The sequence below is a fragment of the Anser cygnoides genome, chromosome 1 (genome assembly GCF_040182565.1).
Source record: "Anser cygnoides isolate HZ-2024a breed goose chromosome 1, Taihu_goose_T2T_genome, whole genome shotgun sequence".
NCBI lineage: Eukaryota > Metazoa > Chordata > Aves > Anseriformes > Anatidae > Anser > Anser cygnoides.
The window spans coordinates 131,226,719-131,249,693 of record NC_089873.1 but is presented as its reverse complement, the minus strand read 5'-3'; the positions used below and the strand labels follow the sequence as shown (position 1 = coordinate 131,249,693).

The following is a 22,975-nucleotide window of genomic DNA, read 5'->3' as shown; positions in this document are numbered from 1 at the left end:
GCTGTGGATTAAGAGCTGTTACACTCATGCTTTCACCCAAAACTTTTCCTACATCCTTAAATGGAAGGATGCAGTCCTGCATGGTTACATAACAACTTCCAGTGGAACCAGGTTAATTAATTTAGTTTTGATAATGTTTTTCTTTTGATAGACTTTTATGTGATCTGACTGGGAAAACTCACTTTCTGCTTGTTTTCAGCCACATCTGTATCAGATTGTGCGGAGGCTGAGGGATCTGTACTTTTGTTTCAATGTATATTGCAACATTTTTATTGCATTCCACAGGTCCTCCAGTAAACGTTACTTGCAATATTTTTATCAACAGTTTTGGATCAGTCACAGAAACCACAATGGTAAGTGCTATGATGCCATTGGCAAGAGAACAACAATACGTAATATATGTCATGAACACAACCTGTCAATTTTTCTATTTATTGTTCAACTTGCAGGTCCTCCTGTAAATGTTACCTGCAACATATTTATCAACAGCTTTGGTTCAATAGCAGAAACTACAATGGTGAGTGGGACTGGTCATTGAAGCCATCTTGTGAAGGAGTGGGATGTGATATAGAATAGAGATGCTCTAGATGTGGGGACATTTGCTAAGTTCTCAAGGTACTACCAGCTAAAATAATTTATATATCTCTAAATAAAATTATTTTATATTTCTCATATTTTAATTTAGAGATATATAAATTATTAAACTCAACTATCAAGTCTAAATGTATATCTATAGTGGCTGTTCCACAGTCTGTAGTGACTGTGATGGCAGCAAATAAAGGGATGCCCAAGGCAGATTTCCCACCTCTTGTTAGCACCAAAAAAGCAGAGGAATGAAATAGTTGGAGCTCAGCTGTGGGGTTGCCTGCCAAGAACCTGATATTTTTGAGTGAGTCTTACACCCCAAACTGAATTATCTGCTGCTGCAGACTGTGCTGACAAAGGTACCAGAAACATCTTCTTTAACTTAGTTAAAGTATGAACTGCAGATAAGTTAGTTATCTCTTTGAACTGCAGTCACATCAGTGACTGAATGAACTTTAGTCAAATGACTGAAACATATAGCTATGAGAAAACTTGGGTATTTTCAGGGCCAATCTCATACTTGAAAATGACATGAACCCAGGTGACTGAAATGCAGATTTTGAATAATTCAAAGAACACTATCAGCCATACAAACAGGGCCAAAACAAAACAACAAAAAACTCATTTTAATAATTTAAAAATTAGATAGTCCAAATTTTCATTTCAAGATGAGATTTTTCTTTTAAAAATTGATGAAGTTTAAGAGTATAGAAACCAAAGACAAAAAATAGAAATGAAAATTGTAGTCCAATTTTTTTCTTTCTTTTCTTTTCTTTTCTTTTCTTTTCTTTTCTTTTCTTTTCTTTTCTTTTCTTTTCTTTTCTTTTCTTTTCTTTTCTTTTCTTTTCTTTTCTTTTCTTTTCTTTTCTTTTCTTTTCTTTTCTTTTCTTTTCTTTTCTTTTCTTTTCTTTTCTTTTCTTTTCTTTTCTTTTCTTTTCTTTTCTTTTCTTTTCTTTTCTTTTCTTTTCTTTTCTTTTCTTTTCTTTTCTTTTCTTTTCTTTTCTTTTCTTTTCTTTTCTTTTCTTTTCTTTTCTTTTCTTTTCTTTTCTTTTTTTCTCTTCTCTTCTCTTCTCTTTCTCTTCTCTTCTCTTCTCTTCTCTTCTCTTCTCTTCTCTTCTCTTCTCTTCTCTTCTCTTCTCTTCTCTTCTCTTCTCTTCTCTTCTCTTCTCTTCTCTTCTCTTCTCTTCTCTTCTCTTCTCTTCTCTTCTCTTCTCTTCTCTTCTCTTCTCTTCTCTTCTCTTCCTCTTTCTCTTCCTCTTCCTCTTCCTCTTCCTCTTTCTCTTTCTCTTTCTTTTTCTTTTTCTTTTTCTTTTTCTTTTTCTTTTTCTAGTCTGGAATTAAATTTTCATTTTCTTTAATATTTCCTAAGAAAAATGATTTTTTTTTCTGAGTACATCTGAAAAGGTGCTGAGTTATTTAATCTTATTTTTCAAACAATGAATGAAGAAGATCTGTTAACTTATCCAAGCATATATACACCTGATTACTAGGTTAATACTGAGAGAGATTTTTTGATGAAAGTATAATAATATAATAGTGTAATAAAGCTATAATAATTACCAGATGCTTCTGTATGTGGGTTAAAACTGTTCTAGAAAAGGTATTGTGACAAATCCCGGCTTTATTTTAGATTCTTTAATACTCCTCTCCCACAAAATAAACTTAAAAGGCTGCTCTCACCTTCACTGAAATTTTGGAAGAGTTATGTGCATAACATAGCTGTCCATTACCTTGGGATGTAATGGACAGCTATGCACACTTCTGAAGTGATTGCAATATAGTTTCACTACTTTGTTTTCTGATAATTCCTACACAGTCCCCAGGTCTTGCTCTGTTTGCTGAAACTGGAGACAATAAAGATGCTTAGCATCCTGTAGGACTGAGTTCTTGATAAATAAAAAATGCACTTGTTACCTAGAAAAATACTTAAGTTACACAAGAGTTTTTTAAAAATATATAATAATAATCATAATTATTATTATTTAATGGGATAAAAGATGCCTTGAAATCTTTGCATTCTGAAGGAAGAGCAGATATTTTGCCTAACTTAAATATAATATTTAATATTAAAATACTTTATTTAAATGTAATTGTAATTATGCTATCACTTGGGAAAGAGGTAATTAAGGAACGTAGAGTCACAAGTCCCCTGCTCCTAAATATTTTTACTCATACAAAAAAAAAAAATCAGCAACAGCTATTTAACATTTTTGCAGAGATAAAGGGCAAGTATTTACTAGGGCACGTTGCTTTCTTAAATTGTATAGGAGAGACTTTTATAAATGATACAACTATAACATACACAGATAAAAAATAAACAGATATGTTAATGCTTTAGAGTATGTATTTGGAAACTTAAAAAAAAAAAAGAAATTAAAAATAAGTTTTAAATGACATAAAAAAAAAACACATAATCTTGATGTAACATAACGATCAGCAGACAAATTTTATTATTTTTGGAAAACTTTGTTTTCCTGTGTTTAAAAGATTCTTAAAATATAGTTACGAATGTAGCCTTTTTTATCCAGCTGTGTCTGTTGATCTTAAGATGTAGAGACATCAGCATAGCTTTAAGTAGCAAAAAATCCAACACGTCACTGGCTTTACAAGATGGCATTCAATGAAAATATTTGCACGATCTAATGCTGATTGCATTAATTAGACTCCTTCATTGCTTTGATTAAATCCCCTCATTGCATTTTACCGTCTATCAAATATGTTAATGTGCACCTTTTCAATGTTCATTAACACATTCTGCTGAAAACAGCTAAACATTCAAGTAGATGAAAACAAAGACTGTTGGCTTTCTTATTTTGCTTTGTTCATAATATCTGCTGAAAGTGTGGAAAGTGTTCTCTTAGATGCTGTTCAATGGTTTAATATTGATTTTCTTAATGCTGTCACTTATTTACTGACTAATATGACTAGTTTTAGGATGTTTTAAAATTGCTCTGAGAGGCAGACATCAATTACAGTTTCATTTACTTTGCCTTTCTGAAATAGATGCAATCAAGGTAAAAATGTTGGCATCCCTTGTGGTAAATAATGAGTTTTGTTTGACTCCTAGTATTCTTTTTTCTCTGTAAAATACTCTTGATAGTTTTGACGTAAAACTAAAAGATTCATTTAAGACCCTGGATTGTAAGTCAAAAAGAGATGTTCTTGTCTCGGAGGACAGGGATGCTTAGTGAAACCTCGTATACATACTGAAGGGACATTATCAGGATATAACTTGGAAGAGCTGCAGTAACTCATTGGAAACCTTGGGAGATGAAAACTTGTTAGAGAGGCTTTCGGTAGGAGAAATGAACATGGCAAACAGGATTACAGTCCCAGACCTGCTTAATTCAATAAGTTCTCAATAACATTAGCAGTAGTAGCTTCATTTTTTTTTTTTTCTGATTAAACACCAGGATGAAATTTATCCCTGTGTGAAGGCCAGCACAACTCTGTGTTGTGCCTATGTGTTATGCCCAGTGTGTTCTAAAAGCTAAAACCCTTGAGAAATAAAACAGAGGTCTGTGCTGGCTGTCTACAAGTGGATGAATTCCACAGAGTTTTCATGAATTTTGTTCCCAAAGATTTACGGAAACAAAATGCAAATATGTTAATCTCTCTGCTCTATTATGCACATGTAGGACAGTATAAAGATTGATTTTTCTTTGTTCCAAAAGAAACAGTTTCTTCCACATTAAAATGATGTATATTATACCAAAATAAAATAGTAAAAAAGGCTAGATCATAGTCAAGATAGAATTGATAGAATTGTTGGGGGGAAAAAGGAAAGAAAAAAAAAAGAAAGAAAGAGCAAGAGCAAAAGATTTTCCTGAGTAAGTTCACAGAATAAAGCAATTATGCCAGTAAGCTTTGTATCTATTTTTGGAAGCATTCACACATGCAGTATTCAGCAGAAAATCCACTGTACAGCATGACTGCAGTTGAGTATCACAGATGAGTAATCTACATCAGGCTGGGCAGAGTCCCAAGGAATTCAGATGTTTAGTGTCACAAATGACCAGGATTTTTTAGCTATCAGCTGTAGGAGAAGCTAAGAGCAGTTTGTGCATTGATGAACTAATTGCTGATTACAGAAATGACTAACAATGAGAACATTATTATTGTCGTTATACCCTATAATTAATAACTGATACTATGCATCAGGTTCTCTGTTGGGATAAATGCATCAGATTCCAGTTGTGTTTTGAGTACTTACGTTAGCAGAAAAAATAGCTATTCTTTTAAAAACTTTAGTGGGGATAGAAGTTGGCTGTGGCTGGATAGATGATATTCCCACAAGAAAACGCATATTACAAATAAGCTTGTTAGATCTCAGTTGAGCAAGTTACATGTCTAGTTTTAACTGCATGAAGGACTCCCAATGAAGCCATTGAGGGCACCTTGCATGCTTAGATGCATAGTTAACCAAGCACTTTTCTGTTGCATGGCTTTGAAATCGATGATTAAGCCACTATTTATTTTCCGGTTAGCATTCGTGTTCGGGACTTGGAGAGAGAGTAGTCTCTCTGGTTAGCCCTTCCTATGTATGCAAGACCAGCTAAGTCTGCTGTTTGCATCAGACAACTGACTCAACACCTGGGTGGTCAATGTGATTGGAGGGGAAGATGGGAGGAAGGCTAAGATCAAAGATGGGAGTAAGCTCAGAGTTAGTAAACAGGACTGAAGAGGGAGTGGGGATCCCCAGCACTCCCTGACACAGCAGTGCCTGAGGCCAAAGGAACACAAAACTTTGCGGAAGGTGTGGGGAGTGAGCCTGCTGGCTGCGGAATTGCCATCCGTGACCTTGCCCAGCATGAGGTGAATGGAAAAATCTTTTCTCTCCAGATTCCTATAACAGAAACTTAGTATATATGTGGATTGAGTCGCTAAATCTTCATATAAAACTGATCAGATGAATATTCCTTTAGTGTGTTAGCGTTACCATGATCTTATGTCTTGAGAACAGAGGAAAACTCTTTATCTGAGTTACCTTGAGCTATTGCTGGCATCAATATTGCCAGAGAGATTTAAACTTCAGGTCCACACTTCTCATTCAAAACAGTGGTGCTGTCAGAAAGAATTTGTGGAGCAGGTGTACGTGTGGTAGTGTAGGAGTGCATTACTACAGTCCACCCACACCTACCCTCAAGAGCTCACAAAATACACATGATAGTCTGCCTGAGCTCCATGTTGTGGTATCATTCTCAGGAGAATTTCTCTTCATAAGATAGCTACAGTGTTAGCACAGGAAAAGTAAATTCAAAATTCTGCACGATTACATCTGACTGTGTAAATGCACATCCCTCTTGGCTGCTTATACCACAAGCATAGGAGAAAACAAGTAACTGGTATTTTGATGTGCAAGTTACATTTCCATTTTTATTTCTTATTTAAATATCTCTATATATACATAAATACATAGATATAGATATTTATAGATAGATCGATAGTAAAGCCAGTCAGACATAAAGAAAGGTTTCAGTGCTGTTTTGCTTCTAACACAATCTGCAGAGAAAAACCACTACCACCACCACCACCAAAAGCTTTTTTAAGTGTATCGGTGTGATGGCTCTAATATATTTATGAATTATGAAAATATATTTTCAACATACATATGTGTTGGAAAAGATACTATAACTCTATTGGTATTATTTATGATTTTGGTATAATATATATCATTATATGCAAGCTCTTCTATGAATAAGGATTTTTCAGACTAGCTTTTGCTAGCTAAATCAACAACTACTGAAATTCATGAAGGCACATTTATTTATTTTTAGATATTCCTAAACAGTTTGCTGATTTGACTGATTTATGATTTCTATGTCATGGGGGAAAAATCCCTCTGCTTTCTATGGACTTCATTACATATCTTATTTTAAGAAAAATTCAAAGCAGTTGCTAAATTAGCAATAGCAATTGTATATTATTATATAGTGATATGTCAATCGCTGATGACAGTTCCTGCCTTCTTTGATGTAGAATGAAGGTCAAGGGCTTTCCTGTCTTTTTTACTGATGCTGTTCCATGTATACTTATAAGACAGTTTTTAAGACCAGGAAACAAGACAAAGTATGCTTAGTTTTGCTGTATCCTCACAAGATGTGATGATATTTTTTAAAAATCAGAACTGCAAGTTAATACTTGATCTTAAACTGCGTGAAACAACACTATCATAAAAAGTGCGGTGGCTTGTGAAAAGCAGATACAGGTTTTTCTAAGTATCTTTAATAAACATGTTATTCTTAGACCTCTTTCTGGTCTGTCTTGCTCTGGTTAGAAGATGTTCATATTTTGACTCACATCTACACAACAGCTAATATGGAAATGATAATGAAAACAAGAAAATACACGTTCCTAGTAAGATTGTGAAATATCATTCCATAGGTCTCAAAAATTACATCCGTTTGGATGTTAGAAATATTCTGCCTGAGCAGCAGCACATTTCATCATGAACCTACTGACAGAATGGTGGGAAACGCTGAAGTTTGGTGGGGCTCATTCCATGGAGTTTGTGTATTTGGCAAGCTGCGTGCTGCAGCTCTAATCAGAGTGAAAATATTTATTTACATTTCAAGAATGATGAATTCTTTAGACTATGAGGTTCAGTGGCCTAACTAAACCCATGCCAACTCATACATTTTCCAAGTCAAAAGCACAGAGCTGCCATTTTAATGTACTGCTGCTACTACAAAACAAATCCTAAATGTAAGGCTTTTGTACAGTTGGCAGAATTATTTGCTAATGTATTCCTTCAGATAACATAACATATAAACATTATTAAATATTTTCCCTTTAGAGGAAGAGTAGATATATTTCCAAGAAAGTATTCACAGACTAGCTAACTGCTATAATTTCAGGTAAATATGCTATAAGAGAAGGGAAAGATGGGGGAGATGATGCTTTTATTTGCTGACTTTGTAAATTCAGGATAAGGAGAATAGGCATTAGAAGCTTTCCATTCTCTCTGTTGGGTTTTGGATTAGATCCTGAAAGCTCTTTTCATACTCTTTTTTTAATAGCTAGTTCTCGACATAGTATTAATGCTGGTTTTAAATGAACCTCTATATAATTGCTGTCTTCCCAGTTGTGATTAACAGACCACTCAGCAAAAGAATGCAATTAGAACAATTTTAAAGGGATACAGGGAGGGAGAAGTGAATGAAATAACATACAGAGAAAAGCATACGGTAGATAGAATAAGGATGCAAACAGTAAATAAAAAGTGCTGATTTAATTTCTTCTCTACAAATCTGGCTTCACTGAAATTAGCAACTATTCATGAGTACATTAGAAATAATTGATTTACACATTGGAAGCAATTTATTTAAATTAGTAGTTTTATAGCATCTTTGTTGAAATTGTATATAGCTAGCCACGATGCTTTCTGACTTTCTAAGTACCACTGGGATAATCCATAGCATTTGAAAGAAGGTTGTATTTAACATTGGAGGTTGCAGTTAATATTTTCTTCGTCAATGAAGTAATTTTGATTTGGAAAATGTACCAGTTGTGTTTGTTTGGTTCAGTATGGCATTTAGACTGCTTAATTTTAAAATGACATCTCTCACATTCGGTAGATAACATAAATATTTGCTGTAACACTGGTACTGTAATAGGTGTAATAGCATAACGAAAGCTAAAGTGGGCTTCCAATATTGGTAAGTGGCTCAGTAACCTTTTTACATGGCATTTCTGTAGGACTACAGAGTGAACATTTTTTTGAGACAGCAGTGGAATGACTCACGCCTGGCTTACAGTGAATATCCTGATGATTCGTTGGATTTGGATCCCTCTATGCTGGACTCTATTTGGAAACCAGATTTATTCTTTGCCAATGAGAAGGGAGCAAACTTCCATGATGTCACGACAGACAACAAGCTGCTAAGGATTTCTAAGACTGGAAAAGTGCTGTACAGTATCAGGTAAACCTGTTAACTTTATTTTTCTGCTCTTCATCCCATTCTTTCCTCTCAATCCCTGTTTTTCTGGATGCAGCTAGGCTTGCAGAACACACTTTACGTATTTAATTTTTTCTTGTCCCTTGTGTACAACTGAAATGAGACTTAATCACAGCAGGGTAGAAAGAAAATATGCCCACATTCCTTTGCTAAGCTTTTACTTGTCACAAGGTAGTCTGTAAGTGGCACAGCAGTACTTCTTAACCTTGTTGGAAACTTAAGGATGTCTACTTCTTTATAGGTATTCCTCAGTAATTCCCATCAACATTAGCTCAAGTCTTCTTACAAAGAGAAGAAATCAGCTCTTCAGTGGATGGTGGGTTGTAATTCAAAAGTAAAGGGGAATAGTATTTAAATGATTTCTGAAAACCTTAAGTAAAAATGGGCTTGAAACACTGTAAATGACACACAAGTGGCTGTGTAATCGGATGTATCTTTTCACAGTTAAAAATAACTGGAATTATGGAAAGCTTTTGTTTTAATACTAAGTGCATTGAAGTGTGTGTCATGTGACTGGATTTAGGCTGAATGAATAAACACTGTTTGACAAAATGTGACTGGATATGATCTGATGAAAGAGGACATATGCAGAGAATCAACTGCATTTCACAGGCGTAAACGACAGGAAATTTGCAGTATTTGTTTGACATTCAGCTTACTGTGCATCATTAACTTAGTATAAGTAATCAAAGGTGCAAAACCACTGCTCTTAGGGTGGTTTAAAAAAATGTATTGTTTTGTGTGTTCCTGGGAATGCTTTTTAGTTTTTCCCATTCTTGCATTGTGGAAAGTAAACATGGTAGTATCTGTTTAATAGATTGCTTAGTGAATTTACTTGTTGGTAAGGAAAATCAGTTCAGAAGACAGTTGTTTCTGACAAGGCATTCTGTTTGTGACCTGGATTTTCACTGAGGAATTTTCATTGATCCAGGTTAAGGAGAGTGGTGTTCTGTAGGATGCTAGATTAATAAATAATAACATGGCACTTTCTCCATTTCACAGAATCACAGAATCACAGAATTGTAGGGGTTGGAAGGGACCTCAAGAGATCATTGGGTCCAACCCCCCTGCCAAAGCAGGTTCCCCAGAGCAGGTTGCCCAGGTAGGCTTCCAGACAGGCCGTGAATATCTCCAGAGAAGGAGACTCCACAAACTCCCTGGGCAGCCTGTTCCAGTGATCTGTCACCGAGTACTGGATTTTACTTGATTCCAGTGGAAATGACTCGATAAGACCCCATTTGTATTTGGATAGATTAACCAGTGTGGAACATATACATTTATTGAGCAAGGTTTCAAATTGACATACCTGAACAGTTTGAGAAAAATAGTAGTATAGAAGGATGAAACTAGCACTAGCAGAGTGATAAATATGCTGTCACTTACAAATATTTCTTGTTTCATCCTGGGAAAGAAATGAATGCATCTGCTTGTTTGAATGACATCAGACGCTGTCTTATTGGAGGCAACAGTGCAGCTGGGTGCTGTTCTGAATACAGATAGATAATTTCTCTGACATTTGTCCATGCGGGAAAAGTAATATTTCAAGCTGTCATACTATATTTGTAAAATTCCCACACCTAAATGCAAATTCATACAAAGTAGATGTTGTGGTTTAACCCGGCTGGCAGCTAAACACCACACAGCCGTTCGCTCACCCTCCCCCCTCCCTCTCTGTGATGGGGGAGAGAAACGGGAAAGTGAAGCCGGTGAGTTCAGATAAAGACAGTTTATTAAGACAGGAATATAATAATATAAGGAATATAAGGAATATAATAATAACAATAATAATAATAATAGTGATAATGATAATAGTATTAACAATAATAATGTGTAAGAAAACAAGTGATGCACAATGCAATTGCTCACCACCCGCTGACCGATGCCCAGCCTATTCCCGAGCAGCCGGCCCCCCACCCCGGCCAGCCACCCCTATATATTGTTTAGCATGACGTCAGATGGTATGGAATACCCCTTTGGCCAGTTTGGGTCAGCTGTCCTGGGTCTGTCCCCTCCCAGCTCCTGCTGCACCCCCAGCCTGCTCGCTGGCAGGACAGAGCAAGAAGCCGAAAAGTCCTTGGCCTGGTGTAAACACTGCTCTGCAACAATTAAAACATCAGCATGTTATCAGCGCTCTTCTCATCCTAATCCAAAACATAGCACCCTACCAGCTACTATGAGCTACTTAACTCTGTCCTAACTGGAACCAGGACAGTAGAGTAAGCAGTATTCCAACCGAGGACTAAGCAAAGCTCATTGTTTCTCATTTGTAACAAACAACAGCAACAAAGGTTTGCCTGGTACTTCTCACATGGCATAGAATTTTGAATAACACTTTACAGTGAAGAAATCTTTGCTGAGTACTGGACTTTGAAGTCAGAAGTAATTAGAAAAACTTGTCTTTATTCTCTAGATGCTGGTTGCCAGTTGCTTTTAGTTGTGCTGTGTTGAAACAAACAAGAATATTCTAGTGATTGGTTTCAGTACACCAAGAAAAGTATAATGTTGCCATTTTCACTACTACACCAAAAGGACTTAACCTGACACAGTGATATTTAACATTTAGCGTTTAGTGTGCTCTAAATGTTTAAAGCACTTCACAAATATGTCTGAAATGTAGTAGTGTAGACTGTTTTGTCATATTTCCAAATTTAATAAAATCAAGGGCAAATTAATCTTGTATAAATATGCACTGTCTCTATTAAATGAACTTAAAACATCTCCCGGTAATTAATGGGTAAGAAACAAGTTGTGTGTATTATACAACAGCAGTATTCATCTTCCCTATGTACTTAAATGTACATATGTACTTATGTACATATGTACTTATGTACATATGTACATATGTACATCTTCCCCAGTGCACTTAAACAGGGAAATATGCTATACCAGAGGCACAGCAGGTTTATGCTGCTAAATGCTGTGAGAGGTAAATCCTGCCCTTTCTGATAAGAATTTGGAAAGCCATAGTTATGGTCCATATTTTACTTAAAAGAAACAGTTGGTGTAGGAGATGTGTGCTCAGGTAAGTTATTTCAAGGTCACTGAGGGAATAATGGTCCCTGTGTTACTCCCAACACAGTGCTCAACTCTGGGAATTGTTTTATCCTGTGGTAAGCATGGAGCTGTGTGTCCTCCTTTCAGTGAAGGATAACCCATCTTGCATTCACTGGTGATGGTAGACATGACGTAGATTTCAGTCACTGTTTACCTTACAATAATTAATTATCATGCTCATGCTTGCAAACTGCTAGATCTATATTTAATTCACTGGGAGCTGTTGTAGAAAAATAAAGCCAGAGTGGTTGATGTACTCACCTATGAATCATGTAAGTTTAGGAGTCTAAACTTTTTTTTAGATATTTTCTGCATGCTCAGATGACTACCTTGGTATCTGTTTTAACCTCAGATATTGATATCATGGTATATATGTTATATAAAGCCTGAGGCAAGATCAATATGGAGAAAGCTTCTGAGCCTACAATATTTGTAAGAGATCTGGTGATGGGTATGGGAAACATGAAGGATTATGGAGCTATAATGGTTTAGTTCCATACTCACAAAAGAATCTGTATTATTTTAAAGGACAACCAAACTTGAAGTTTTAAGATGGAGGATGATATTTTTGATCCAGCCCTGGAAGCGAACTAGCACACAGACTAGGTCCTTGGGTAAAACTGATTTAAACCCTTGGGTACTGCAGAGAGAACAAGAACACTGGGAAGGGAAACCAGATTTATTCAATATCACAAATGCACACTTTTGTCACTAGTGATATGGCCACAGCTCTTAGAAGTGCATGGATTTTAAAAGTCAGCAGTTACAGTAAAGTTAAATTCAGCAAACAATTGCACTTTATTCAGGATCAGTCTCAGTGGCACTCTTCGAGCTGCAGAAAACTGTTAAATAACAATAGTTTTTGTTTTAAAGCCCTCTGCAGAGAGCACTCAATGAGAGGGGTTCATTATAGCAGCATTCAATATAATTGGCTTATGTTGTGTATATTTTGTATGCCGAAAAACAATGAGAGTTAGAATCTCATCCCACACAATGTCACCCCCCAGATGCCTGTGACTCATCCCTCTGAGCTCCCGACCCTTGAATGATCTCTGCATGGACTGGATTTTGTAGAGGGACTACATACTTGGAAATAATGGCAGTGCTATGTGATGGTACTGAGAGGCCTGTTCCTGGCACTCAAATCCCATATGATACCTGGGTTTTGTATAGTGTACACTGCTCAACTGATTTTATGTTCCAGGGCCAAGGATCATATCTTCTCTGTCCCACTGTGGACACCTGGGACACCAGTAAAATGCTAAAGAACCACATGGGAGACTTTGCTTTCTCTCTGAGCTGCACATTCGTGCTACCTGATTCCCAAAAACTTGTTCCAGGCTGCCAGCCAGCTCAGAATATTAGCATCTGCCAAAAAGGTTATTTTAGCAAAATGTCTTTCTTTCTTCCTTCTTTCCTTCTTTCCTTCTTTCCTTCTTTCCTTCTTTCCTTCTTTCCTTCTTTCCTTCTTTCCTTCTTTCCTTCTTTCCTTCTTTCCTTCTTTTCTTTTCTTCTTTTCTTCTTTTCTTTTCTTCTTCTTTTCTTCTTTTTTTCTTCCTTCCTTCCTTCCTTCCTTCCTTCCTTCCTTCCTTCCTTCCTTCCTTCCTTCCTTCCTTCCTTCCTTCCTTCCTTCCTTCCTTCCTTCCTTCCTTCCTTCCTTCCTTCCTTCCTTCCTTCCTTCCTTCCTTCCTTCCTTCCTTCCTTCCTTCCTTCCTTCCTTTTTATGTATTAATTTCCTCCCTCTCCTTTTAATATTTTCAGTACATCTCAGTCATATGAGCTTGATGCACAAGCTGATATAACTCAACAGTAGCATTGATCCATTGAACCTGGAATATATTGGCCAGGAAGGTAAAGAGGCTGGAACAACAACAACAACAACAACAACAACAACCAACATCAACAACTTCTTCTTCTTCTTCTTCTTCTTCTTCTTCTTCTTCTTCTTCTTCTTCTTTCTTCTTCTTCTTCTTCTTTCTTCTTCTTTCTTCTTCTTTCTTCTTCTTTTTGTTTGTTTGTTTTAGTGTTTTTTAAATACTGATCCAGAAAGCATCTTGCACTTCCAATAGCCACAGAGGCTGTGAAGCTGTGCTTTGAAATGTCGTGCCATTGCATTTAGTCAGGCAGAGTTACAAAGCAGATTACTTCATATTTTTAAAATATGCAAAGAGTTTAGAAGGTGTTGCATAATTTGACAAGAGAGTTATTTGGAATTCTAGGGAGGAGATTTGAGCATATCACAAATTATTTTTCTGTCCTATTTTTTTGTTACTCCTGTTACAAGAGCAATGAAATACCTAGGAAGAAATCCCTCAAGTCTTTCAAAATAGCATTTTTTTTTTGTCTTTGGAGTTATTTAGACAATTACTTCTGCGTGGTTTCAACTCTTAACCTAGATTTAATTGTTAAATGTTATTACAGAGGAAGGTGGTGTCTACTAGAGAGCAGCACTGTGCAGCTAGGGCATCATGAATCAGGAAACACAAGCTATTAGACTGGTCTGTATTTGTGCAGCTCTTCTGGCGGTGATTTATAGACCCTCCATTTGGAGAAAGTATCTGACAGGATGAGCTGGCACATCCAAAAGCTCTCTCCTACTTATGTAACCAAGGAGAGGTGTCTGTGAAACCAGCACATTTATTTACAAAACCATCTCCTGTGCCACTTGTGTTACCCACAAGTTTCCAAAACTGACTCTTTGTTGACAGACCACTGAGTCTAACCCCCTCTGGATCACCACCACGCCATGCGTCATTTTGGCTTACATTACAATCTATGGTTACAATATCGCCCATGTAAATCATCAGAATTAATCTATAACATTTCTGTAATTCAGCTTTTCTGAGTGAAAGTCCTGTGCTGTGCAAGTCTCCTCTGTACCTGTGTTCTTTGCCCTATGGGAAGAAAATGCAAACCAGATTTAGGAGATACATAAGTTACACTGATTTTCCATTCACAATAGACTGTTTTTGGGAAATGATGTCCACTACCCTCCTGAAAAATGTTACTTTTAAATAAGAGTATATCTTAGATCTTTAGTGTTACTACAAAATCTGTTGCCATATTATAGTAAATTCAGGCATGGATCTTAGGGTAGGGTAGGACTATAATCTTAGGGTAGGACAATAATCTTAGGGTACAAACCTTATCAGCCACCCAACAATGCAACTCCATTTACACCTGTTGACGTTGTGTGTGATCATCCACAGCACGGCAAAGTCTAGCCTAACAGAGTGGTAGAAAATGTTACGTTCCACAGTTCTGCACACATCCTGTGCTTAAGTTCAATGACTTCAATCTTATTTTACAATCCAGTGTTGGGATTTAAGAGGATTTGGACTTCACTAGCAGCATTGTCTTTCCATGTGACAGATTAGCAGAGGGGGAGGAGACAGACTGTTACTGCGATTGAAGTGGCTGTTTGCTACGTAGGAACCCCTGTCTCCTACCTCACACTCATATTTATTACCTCAACTTCTACCAGAATAATATTGATATTGACAATGTGGGGATTGTCCCTTGGAAGTGAATCTCAATCAGCACATGAACATTTTCTTATAAAATTATTTATTCTTCCACTGGCAAAACTCCAGTTCCATGCTCATTGCCATGACTTTCCAAAAGCAAAAAAAAAAAAAAAAATCTTCACAAGCCTTGAAGTAACTTTTCTACATTAAATACATATATATATATAAAGACATTTAAGAAGAAATGCAGAACTTCTAACTGAAATAGAAAACATATAAAGAAGTTTTGAGTTAGCTATTCTGTACTATAGGCAGAGGCTTTACAGACATATAAATAGTGCTAGAACCACTAGACTTTATTAAACTATACATTGTTTGTTGCGGGGACATGGTGACTTCTGAAATTGTAACTGCATGCTATGTGAATCCAACAAGCTTGACAAATTTGTCTTCCCATGGGCATAAGTACAATAATAATGCTTTCAAAGGCTAAAAAGTTGTGTTCTTTTTTTAGGACAAGGAGCCATTCTAATTATTGCTGAACTCAATGTCTTTGGATTATGATTAGCTCCCCAATTTTCACCTTTTTTTTTTTTTTTTTCTTTCCTTCTTGCCCTTCCTCCTAGTTCTCCTTCCACCATCATCTCCCTTCCTTTTGGGGTCTTTTAATTAAACGGTCTCAGATGCTTCTCATCCTTTTGCATGGTTTCCTAACACCTTCTTAACTGTGCCCTCCCATCAACCACTTTTCTCTCTCTCATTTCCTCCTAATCTACATACAAAATCCAGGCTGAGTCTCTAGCAATGAATTTCCAATACCCTTATTTTTCTGTTGTGCCTAATGTACTTGTTTTGCATAAAAATAATAAACCCTCCTAAATAAATAATAAAGCCTAATGCAGGTACTTTGTTATGCAACTAGCACAGCTATTGTCAAAACCCCATTGATCATCTTGCTTAAGGAAAGAATAATTTACATTTTAATGACACAAAATTAGTTGCTTTTTCACTTCATCAGGCATTTAAAGCAAAGTGGGGATATGGACATTATACTTGAACATGTACTGCCTCACTAATTCCTCTAATTCTGTGCACGTCTCCAGCTGACACACCGAAACATTGGATGTGAGGTAAATACAAACACAACAGAAGAGCTACATAAACTGAAGGACAATGCTGCCAAGAGAACAAACGGCTCTGAGCTGGTCATAAGAAAGCTTAAACTGGAAGTTATAACCTTTCCAGCCATCTACGCTTTGAATTCCTAAAACAATATTCCAACAGAAATAATGGAAGGCATAGGAAGGAACTCAGTATCAGTAAATGAACCATGATAATTTTTGAAAGGGCTTAGATGATGTGACTATATGTGATAGGAGATGACCGTATTTAATGGTCCAAGATGTCACTTCTACAGCCCTATATTCCTGTGTCTCAAATAAAAAGGAAGGCTTTTTTTTTTTTTTTTTTGAGTTAAGTGTGAAATGCTGTTGGAGATCAATTTGTACACATGCAGTTGTCTTGGCTGACAGGATCAAAAAATATTGGCAGGTGGTTACTTCTGGATAGCTATGCCAATGGGATTGTAAAGCCAAGCCACACATCTGCATGTTTGCTCTCCTTCTGGTTAACAGTGATGTCTGTCCTTGACTGCTAGTGACTGATCACTGCATTTAACCATTGAGCTTACATTAGAGCAGTCAAAGGTTAGATGGAAAAAGTTGTAGGTACAGGAGCCTTTTCTAAGTAAATGGTATAAAAAAAAAACACGTTTTCCTGGAACTTGCTCTCGGGGATGGAGGTCTTTTGCCAAATGCATTGCAATATATGGCTTAGTACAAAGATGTCATCATTCCTGGAGGAAAGCAGCAGCATCCTAAACACATACTGCAGGAAAATTAAGATAGAAAATAACAGAGGAGAATGGAGAGATGAAATAAGATTCTTCCTGGAAAGGAAACAGGTGGTTACAGAATTTAACTGTTACAAGAAATCATACGTGAATGTAATTCCACAGATTTGGTTGAGCAATAATCGGGAAATCATTTGCTGGCAACTCATGTGCTGGCATTGCGTATTTACAGACAATACTGGCATTGCAATGAGAAGTGGGATGCCCATAATGAGAAATCCACCACCCTGTTCATTCTGTGCCAGCTCCCATTTTAAGCAGTACATGAAGCAAAGCAAAGCACTGGAGGGACAGCACGCTCATAAAACAGCAGTACGTGAAACTCCAGGCTGCATTTCACTTTTTGCCATAGCAGAGAGGGCTCCATGTCTCCTCTAAGCTCAACTTCAGCCCGTTCCCATCTGACAGAAATGAAACTGCAGAACATGACAAATATTAGAAAGGAATTCTAGGGCTCCTCAAAAATAAGGGGAAAAGCAGACAGTTTGACTGTTCCATTTAACAAGACAAAGCCTGTAAACTGTAAAAATTACCAGAATTGACATTCAAAATGATGAGTCAGGTCTCTGAAAAATAATGAGATGGTCTACACAATGAAAAGCCTTTTAAAAGATGAATGTAACCATTTTTCTTCTTCTTCTTCTTCTTCTTCTTCTTCTTCTTCTTCTTCTTCTTCTTCTTCACCTTCTTCTTCTTCTTCTTCACCTTCTTCACCTTCTTCTTCTTCTTCACCTTCTTCATCTTCTTCTTTTTTCCTGTTGTTGTTTTGGCCTTCTGATGTATGAACAATGTGTGTGCCTTAATTTCAGGCACAGATCACCCATGAGATGGGGCTGGGAAAAATATAAGGAGATTTTACATTTTCCTGCCTGTTTCAGTGCCGCTAGTCTAAATGGCATTTGCTCCCATGTCATGCAATGCTGTCACGGTTGCTGTGCAACTCCATCTCCCCTGCCAGTTAATGGGGAACTTTGCCTGTTTGTGCTTAGGCAATATTTTTATGTTCTTTCAGCAGCTGAAAGGATCAGAAATCCAATTTTCCAACGGGGGGGGGGGGGGGGGGGGGGGGGGGAGGGGAGAGAAAGCTGTTTACATTTATTGTCAGCTCAGAGCTTTAAGACAAACATCAGAAATTGTGGAATTTATGATACCATCTTTAGAATTGGCAATGATGAAAAAAATCCCCGTTCCTCTAACAGGCCCAGCACTGGCTTTGCACAGGTATAGGAATTTTCATTGAAATGGCTGGTGGCCAATATTGACATGACCATGCACGCGCTACTTGTGTTCTGGTGTTTGCAGTGTAAACTCCCAGATTGTAACGTTGCCTGTCCCACCAGCTAAGCTGCAGATGGGTGTAGCTTGAAAGAATGAAGGGATAAGAATAGAAGCAAAAAGTTATTTTTGATACCATGCCCACTCATGGCAAGGCATTTGTTGCTTTTCCTACTTGTTGGAAGCTAATCATGCTTTCTTTGGAGACAGAGATGACTTGCACCCTTGTCACCAGCACTATTTAAATTTCCAACAGTACTTCCGTAATTAAGTCTGATTCTAGTTATTTCTCATTATAAAAATGGTATGAGGCAGCTGGTGTTCTGTAGCCCACTCACAAACTGCCACACTTGCAGGTTTGTTAATGAAAATGCTATTCTCCTTGTTGTCAGACACCTGGTGCTGGAAGATCCACGGGGCCTTTCTCGCATGGGATCAATGCCTTCCTCCTGGATGGGAGCTATCACTTACATCAAGTGAGGTTTGGGGCAGTCACAACATATCAGGCTGTATTAGCTGCTTGTAAACATGAAGTGGGTTAGAACACAATTTAATGTTTGCTGCGGATCAGAGCGGACTGGCCTCCTGGCTCCAAAGAGAGGTGGGGGTGGTATGTGGCAGGAACTGGGATAAAAGAGAGGGCAACAGGAAAGGAAGGGGGGAAAGGTACAATGATAAACAAGGATGCAGAGGAAAGAGACTGGGCTTTTTGAAATGTGTGCAAGAGAAAGCACAGAAGGAGGTGGGAAAGTATGTCCAAGGATCAGAGAAAGGATAGGACAGGGGTGAAGGATAAAGGGGAATGAGGTGAGCACCAGTGAGCTCAGGATTTCATTGCAGTGCACGTGAATACCCCTGAGCTCTCTTGGCTGCACATATATGCCACCCTCCCTCCACAGGCTTTTCCTTGGATGTTGATGACTGGCTACAGCTGCTATTTTTAGGGCATCTGTGGTTAGCTGAGCTCTGCTGCTGGCCCCTCTGAGGGCCAGCCCATTTCCATCTGGAGGAAACACTGACATTGCAAAACAAAGTGTTCAGGTGTTAAAGATCACCAGCTTGAGTGTTGCTATTTATTTTTTCCCACAGTTTTTTTTTTTTTTTTTTTTGTGGTTTCTGTAATAAGGGAGGCCACAGCCTACAGGACTTCTGCCTCTCTGCTTGCAGAAGTGGGAAATGCTGACCTTTGGATGATGCTGATAAGGGGACTTTCTGGGGTTACCAGAAATTAAAACAGAAATGAAAGATGTTGAGCTGGGATGGAAAGAGAGACAGGCCTACAGCCCAAGTCTGAATGATATCTTATGACATTCTGCTGAAACCAGGGTATAAAAGAGTGGATTTTGAATGAAATGGTAGGTGAAGAAATCTGATCAGTGTCCATTGCACTTTGAAGATATTTAAGGAACATCAGCAGATGCTGCTTAGAAGGATTTACCTAGTGTATGAACTAGACCTCATGAAGAGGATCCCTGGAGTATTTGGTTACAGCCCTGCCTCTGCCATGACATCACTCAGTAATATTAGTGATTTCTTTTTTATTATTGTTTTGTCACAGGGCTGGCTAATTGTTCATTCTCTGCCTCTGCGTTTTGTTCTGTTCATACTCTATTTGCAATATTCCAGGGCTCATTTCTTCCTTGACTGTGGGATGGGTGAGGGAAAGAAGGGAGTAACTTGGCCTCCCCTCCAGGGTGTCCTGCTTTCCCTGGCATTGTGCCTGATGTGCTGGAGTGCTGAAGCTCCAGCTCTCTTTTGACCCCTGCCTGCTCAGCTGCAAAATGTAAAGTCCCCATCCCCAGAGCACTCTCCCTGTGCTACCTGTGTGACGTGAGCCTATCTTCTAGGGGGTTCTTACAAAATCTGGTGTTTATGAATCTTAAATGCCTTGGGAGTGGCGTGCCTGAAAAATAATTGTTCTATAGCAGTTTCTTCTGTTTTATTAATGATTAAAGTACTCATCAATGTAATTGCCAGTTAAACTTGCACTTTGTACCAAATCTCTGGGGGCGTCTCTTGAATTTGCCAACTAAATTTGAGACATTCATTTTTTTGAAACTTTTTCTGTCAATGTTATTGTTATAGGCAATGTGGGTAGCTACATCAGCCTAAGCACTTCTGATCCTGTTTCACTATTAATGTAAATGTAGAAGTAGTGGTATGGCACCTAATATGGAAACACATACAGGATCATATATATATAGATATATATTTTAATGAAAAAGCGTCAACTGCTATAAAATGACCCACCACCATAGACTTCACTTGAGCTACTTCAGACTTCAGGAGCAGAACATTTAGCTTGTTGTAATCTTGTTGAAAATCAGTGGGTCTACAGATGATGCTAGGCAACAAGTGTTGGGTTCAATGCTTGCATTACTTCTGGTAAAAAGGATTATAGAGGCAAAGATGTTAAATATGGATGGCTACTCTGCTAAGAAGAACAGCAAGTAGTGATAAAGCTGTAATGGCATGGTAACTTGAGCTAACCTCATCAATCAGTGAATAGAAGTTATTTTCCATTTGTCAGGGTAAGCAGAACATAATTTAGCCTTTCTGAAAGACACTGTTGGTTAGGCAGAGAAAGAAGAGATGTCAACCTTTGTGTGAACCAGCATAATAATCATTTTTTCAGCTCTCCCGCAGAAGAGAAATTGACATATCCATCTAGCCATCTGTGGAGATAGACCAATTTATCCCTGGGAGACTTGGAAGCTGTAGATGGATGCATTTGATTAATAATTAGTTTCATACTAAACTAATAGAATAGACACCTCTTCCCATGTATGTAGTCAAGCCCTCAGACTCCTTGACGGTTTGGTGGAGGAGAAGGGGATGAAGGAGAGAAGAAACAGTCAGCCTAAAATCCATGCTTGACAGTCAGTAAAATCTAAATGGTAGATAGGCCATATCTTCTTCAATGAGTACAAGAAGATGACATATTTTGCAGCCTTTTAGAAAATCATTTGCATAAAGACACTCTTGAAATGAACTTTAAAAATCTAGCCCATATTTAGAAGATGACTGAAAAGAAGGAAGAGAATTTGATATATCAACATTTCAGGAAAAAATGGCAGAAGCAGTCTTTTGTTAATACTGGAAATCAGCAATTTGAACAGCTCAATCGTTAATCCAGGAAATTACCTAGTAAAAATGAGACTAGTTATCATTTTCAGGACACTTCAAATATTTAAAGAAGGAGTAAGGGTCATATTTTCAATGGCATTTATATGTCTACAAAATGTATGTGTTTTTTTTTTTTTTCTCTAATGGCTTATATTTTTAATGCATATGCTATTTGCTCCCAAAGGTTAAATGAGAGTTTATTTCCTATGGTAATGTACAGAGGACTACTAGGTGCTTTTCTTTTCTTAATCTCAATGCAGTTCACTACCACCAACAACCAATCTCTAATTTCCTGATATTGTCATCTTGCACACTGAAGCCTGTGTCAAGAGGACAAGAACGGTAAATTCTCTATGTAGCCCATGAGTAGGCAAAAGCACGGAAATGGCGAATGGGCTTTTTGATTAGATTCAGAACATTTTGATTACAGTTTTCTAAATATCATCTTCTCATCATAGTGATTTGATTGCAGGACAGTAGGACTAAGTGATTCAGTCAAACCATCCCAAAAAATTCACATGATGAAGAAGCAAGCTGAAAGATTGAGTAAGCTGTATTTGCTGAGAAACAAATATGTCTTGAGGAGCCACAGGAGACAAACAGTAAAATATTTCTTCATACAGATCACATTTGCCTGTACGACAACCTGCTTTCTAGGTTAGCAGCTGGCCCGTTGGTTCACTGGCATAATTAAAAAAAAAATATTCTAATTGTACCGTGTTAGTGTTTCAATGTGCCTTCAAATGAGACAATTTAGTTCTCGTCCTTGATGACAAATGAACACAAAGTTTTTTTTGTGTGTGTGGTGTGTGTGTGTGTGTCAGTGTTCTTTTTTTTTTTTTTTTGTGCTGAAGGTAATCTGTAATAATAAATGTGCTCTTTTTGTATAAACTGAAATGAGCTCTTAACTATTTATTTTTTTCCCAAAGCAGAAAGTCTTTTGTAATTATGTCATCCCAGCACCTTGGCTTGTTAAAAACAGTTTATTCTCACCACAGATACAAGAAAAATATAGCAGAGGAGAAGCCTTGAAACAGATTTCAAATCAACTGTAGAAAAATAAACAACCTACCCGCTGCTTCCCCTCAAAAAAAAAAAAAAAACTTTCAGTATATTCCCATCCAAGTAAAATTATGCTTTATCTGGGACAAAAACAACTGAAAAATTAAAAGAGAAATTTAGTTTGTATGATAATGTTCCTTTAGGCTTAGTTTCTTTTTTCTGCTTTCTTTATCTTTAAATGTTATGTGATTCTAGTTTTTACTGTTTTTTTTTTGTTTTTTTGTTTTTTTTTGCTTTTAATGGCTAAGCAGTAAGAATGAGTGGTTGAAAATTGGGTCTCATACCCAAAAAAAGCACCCTCTATTGAAAAAAAACTCAATTGTTATGTTTTCTTCCTTTGCTGTTCCAAAACAAAGCCTTAAAATGTATGTCCATCCCTTGATCAGTCACTTCAGGTTTTGTATTATTTGGGTTCACCGCTCTACGTAAAACATTCACTGGTACATTAGTGGAGAGCATTTCTTCCTGTCTTACTGTTCTCGTCTCTGCCTCTTTTCTGTCCAGCCAATGCAGCCTGCTTTGCTTACATGTTCGGT

The 22,975-nt window shown here is 37.3% G+C and overlaps 1 protein-coding gene across 6 annotated transcripts in view; it reads left to right on the top strand.

Moving 5' to 3' along the window:
• Positions 1-22,975, top strand: part of GLRA2 (glycine receptor alpha 2) — a 131,393-nt gene that overhangs the window by 21,434 nt on the left and 86,984 nt on the right. For 3 of the 6 annotated variants that reach the window (XM_013200130.3, XM_013200126.3, XM_013200128.3), the window contains exons 3-4: positions 286-353; positions 8,284-8,507. In XM_013200130.3, the coding sequence (XP_013055584.1) occupies positions 286-353; positions 8,284-8,507 (292 nt within the window). Of the gene's footprint in view, positions 1-285; positions 354-449; positions 518-8,283; positions 8,508-22,975 lie in introns of all 6 variants that reach the window. The other 3 variants (XM_013200127.3, XM_013200129.3, XM_048066845.2) reach the window with 2 other exon arrangements.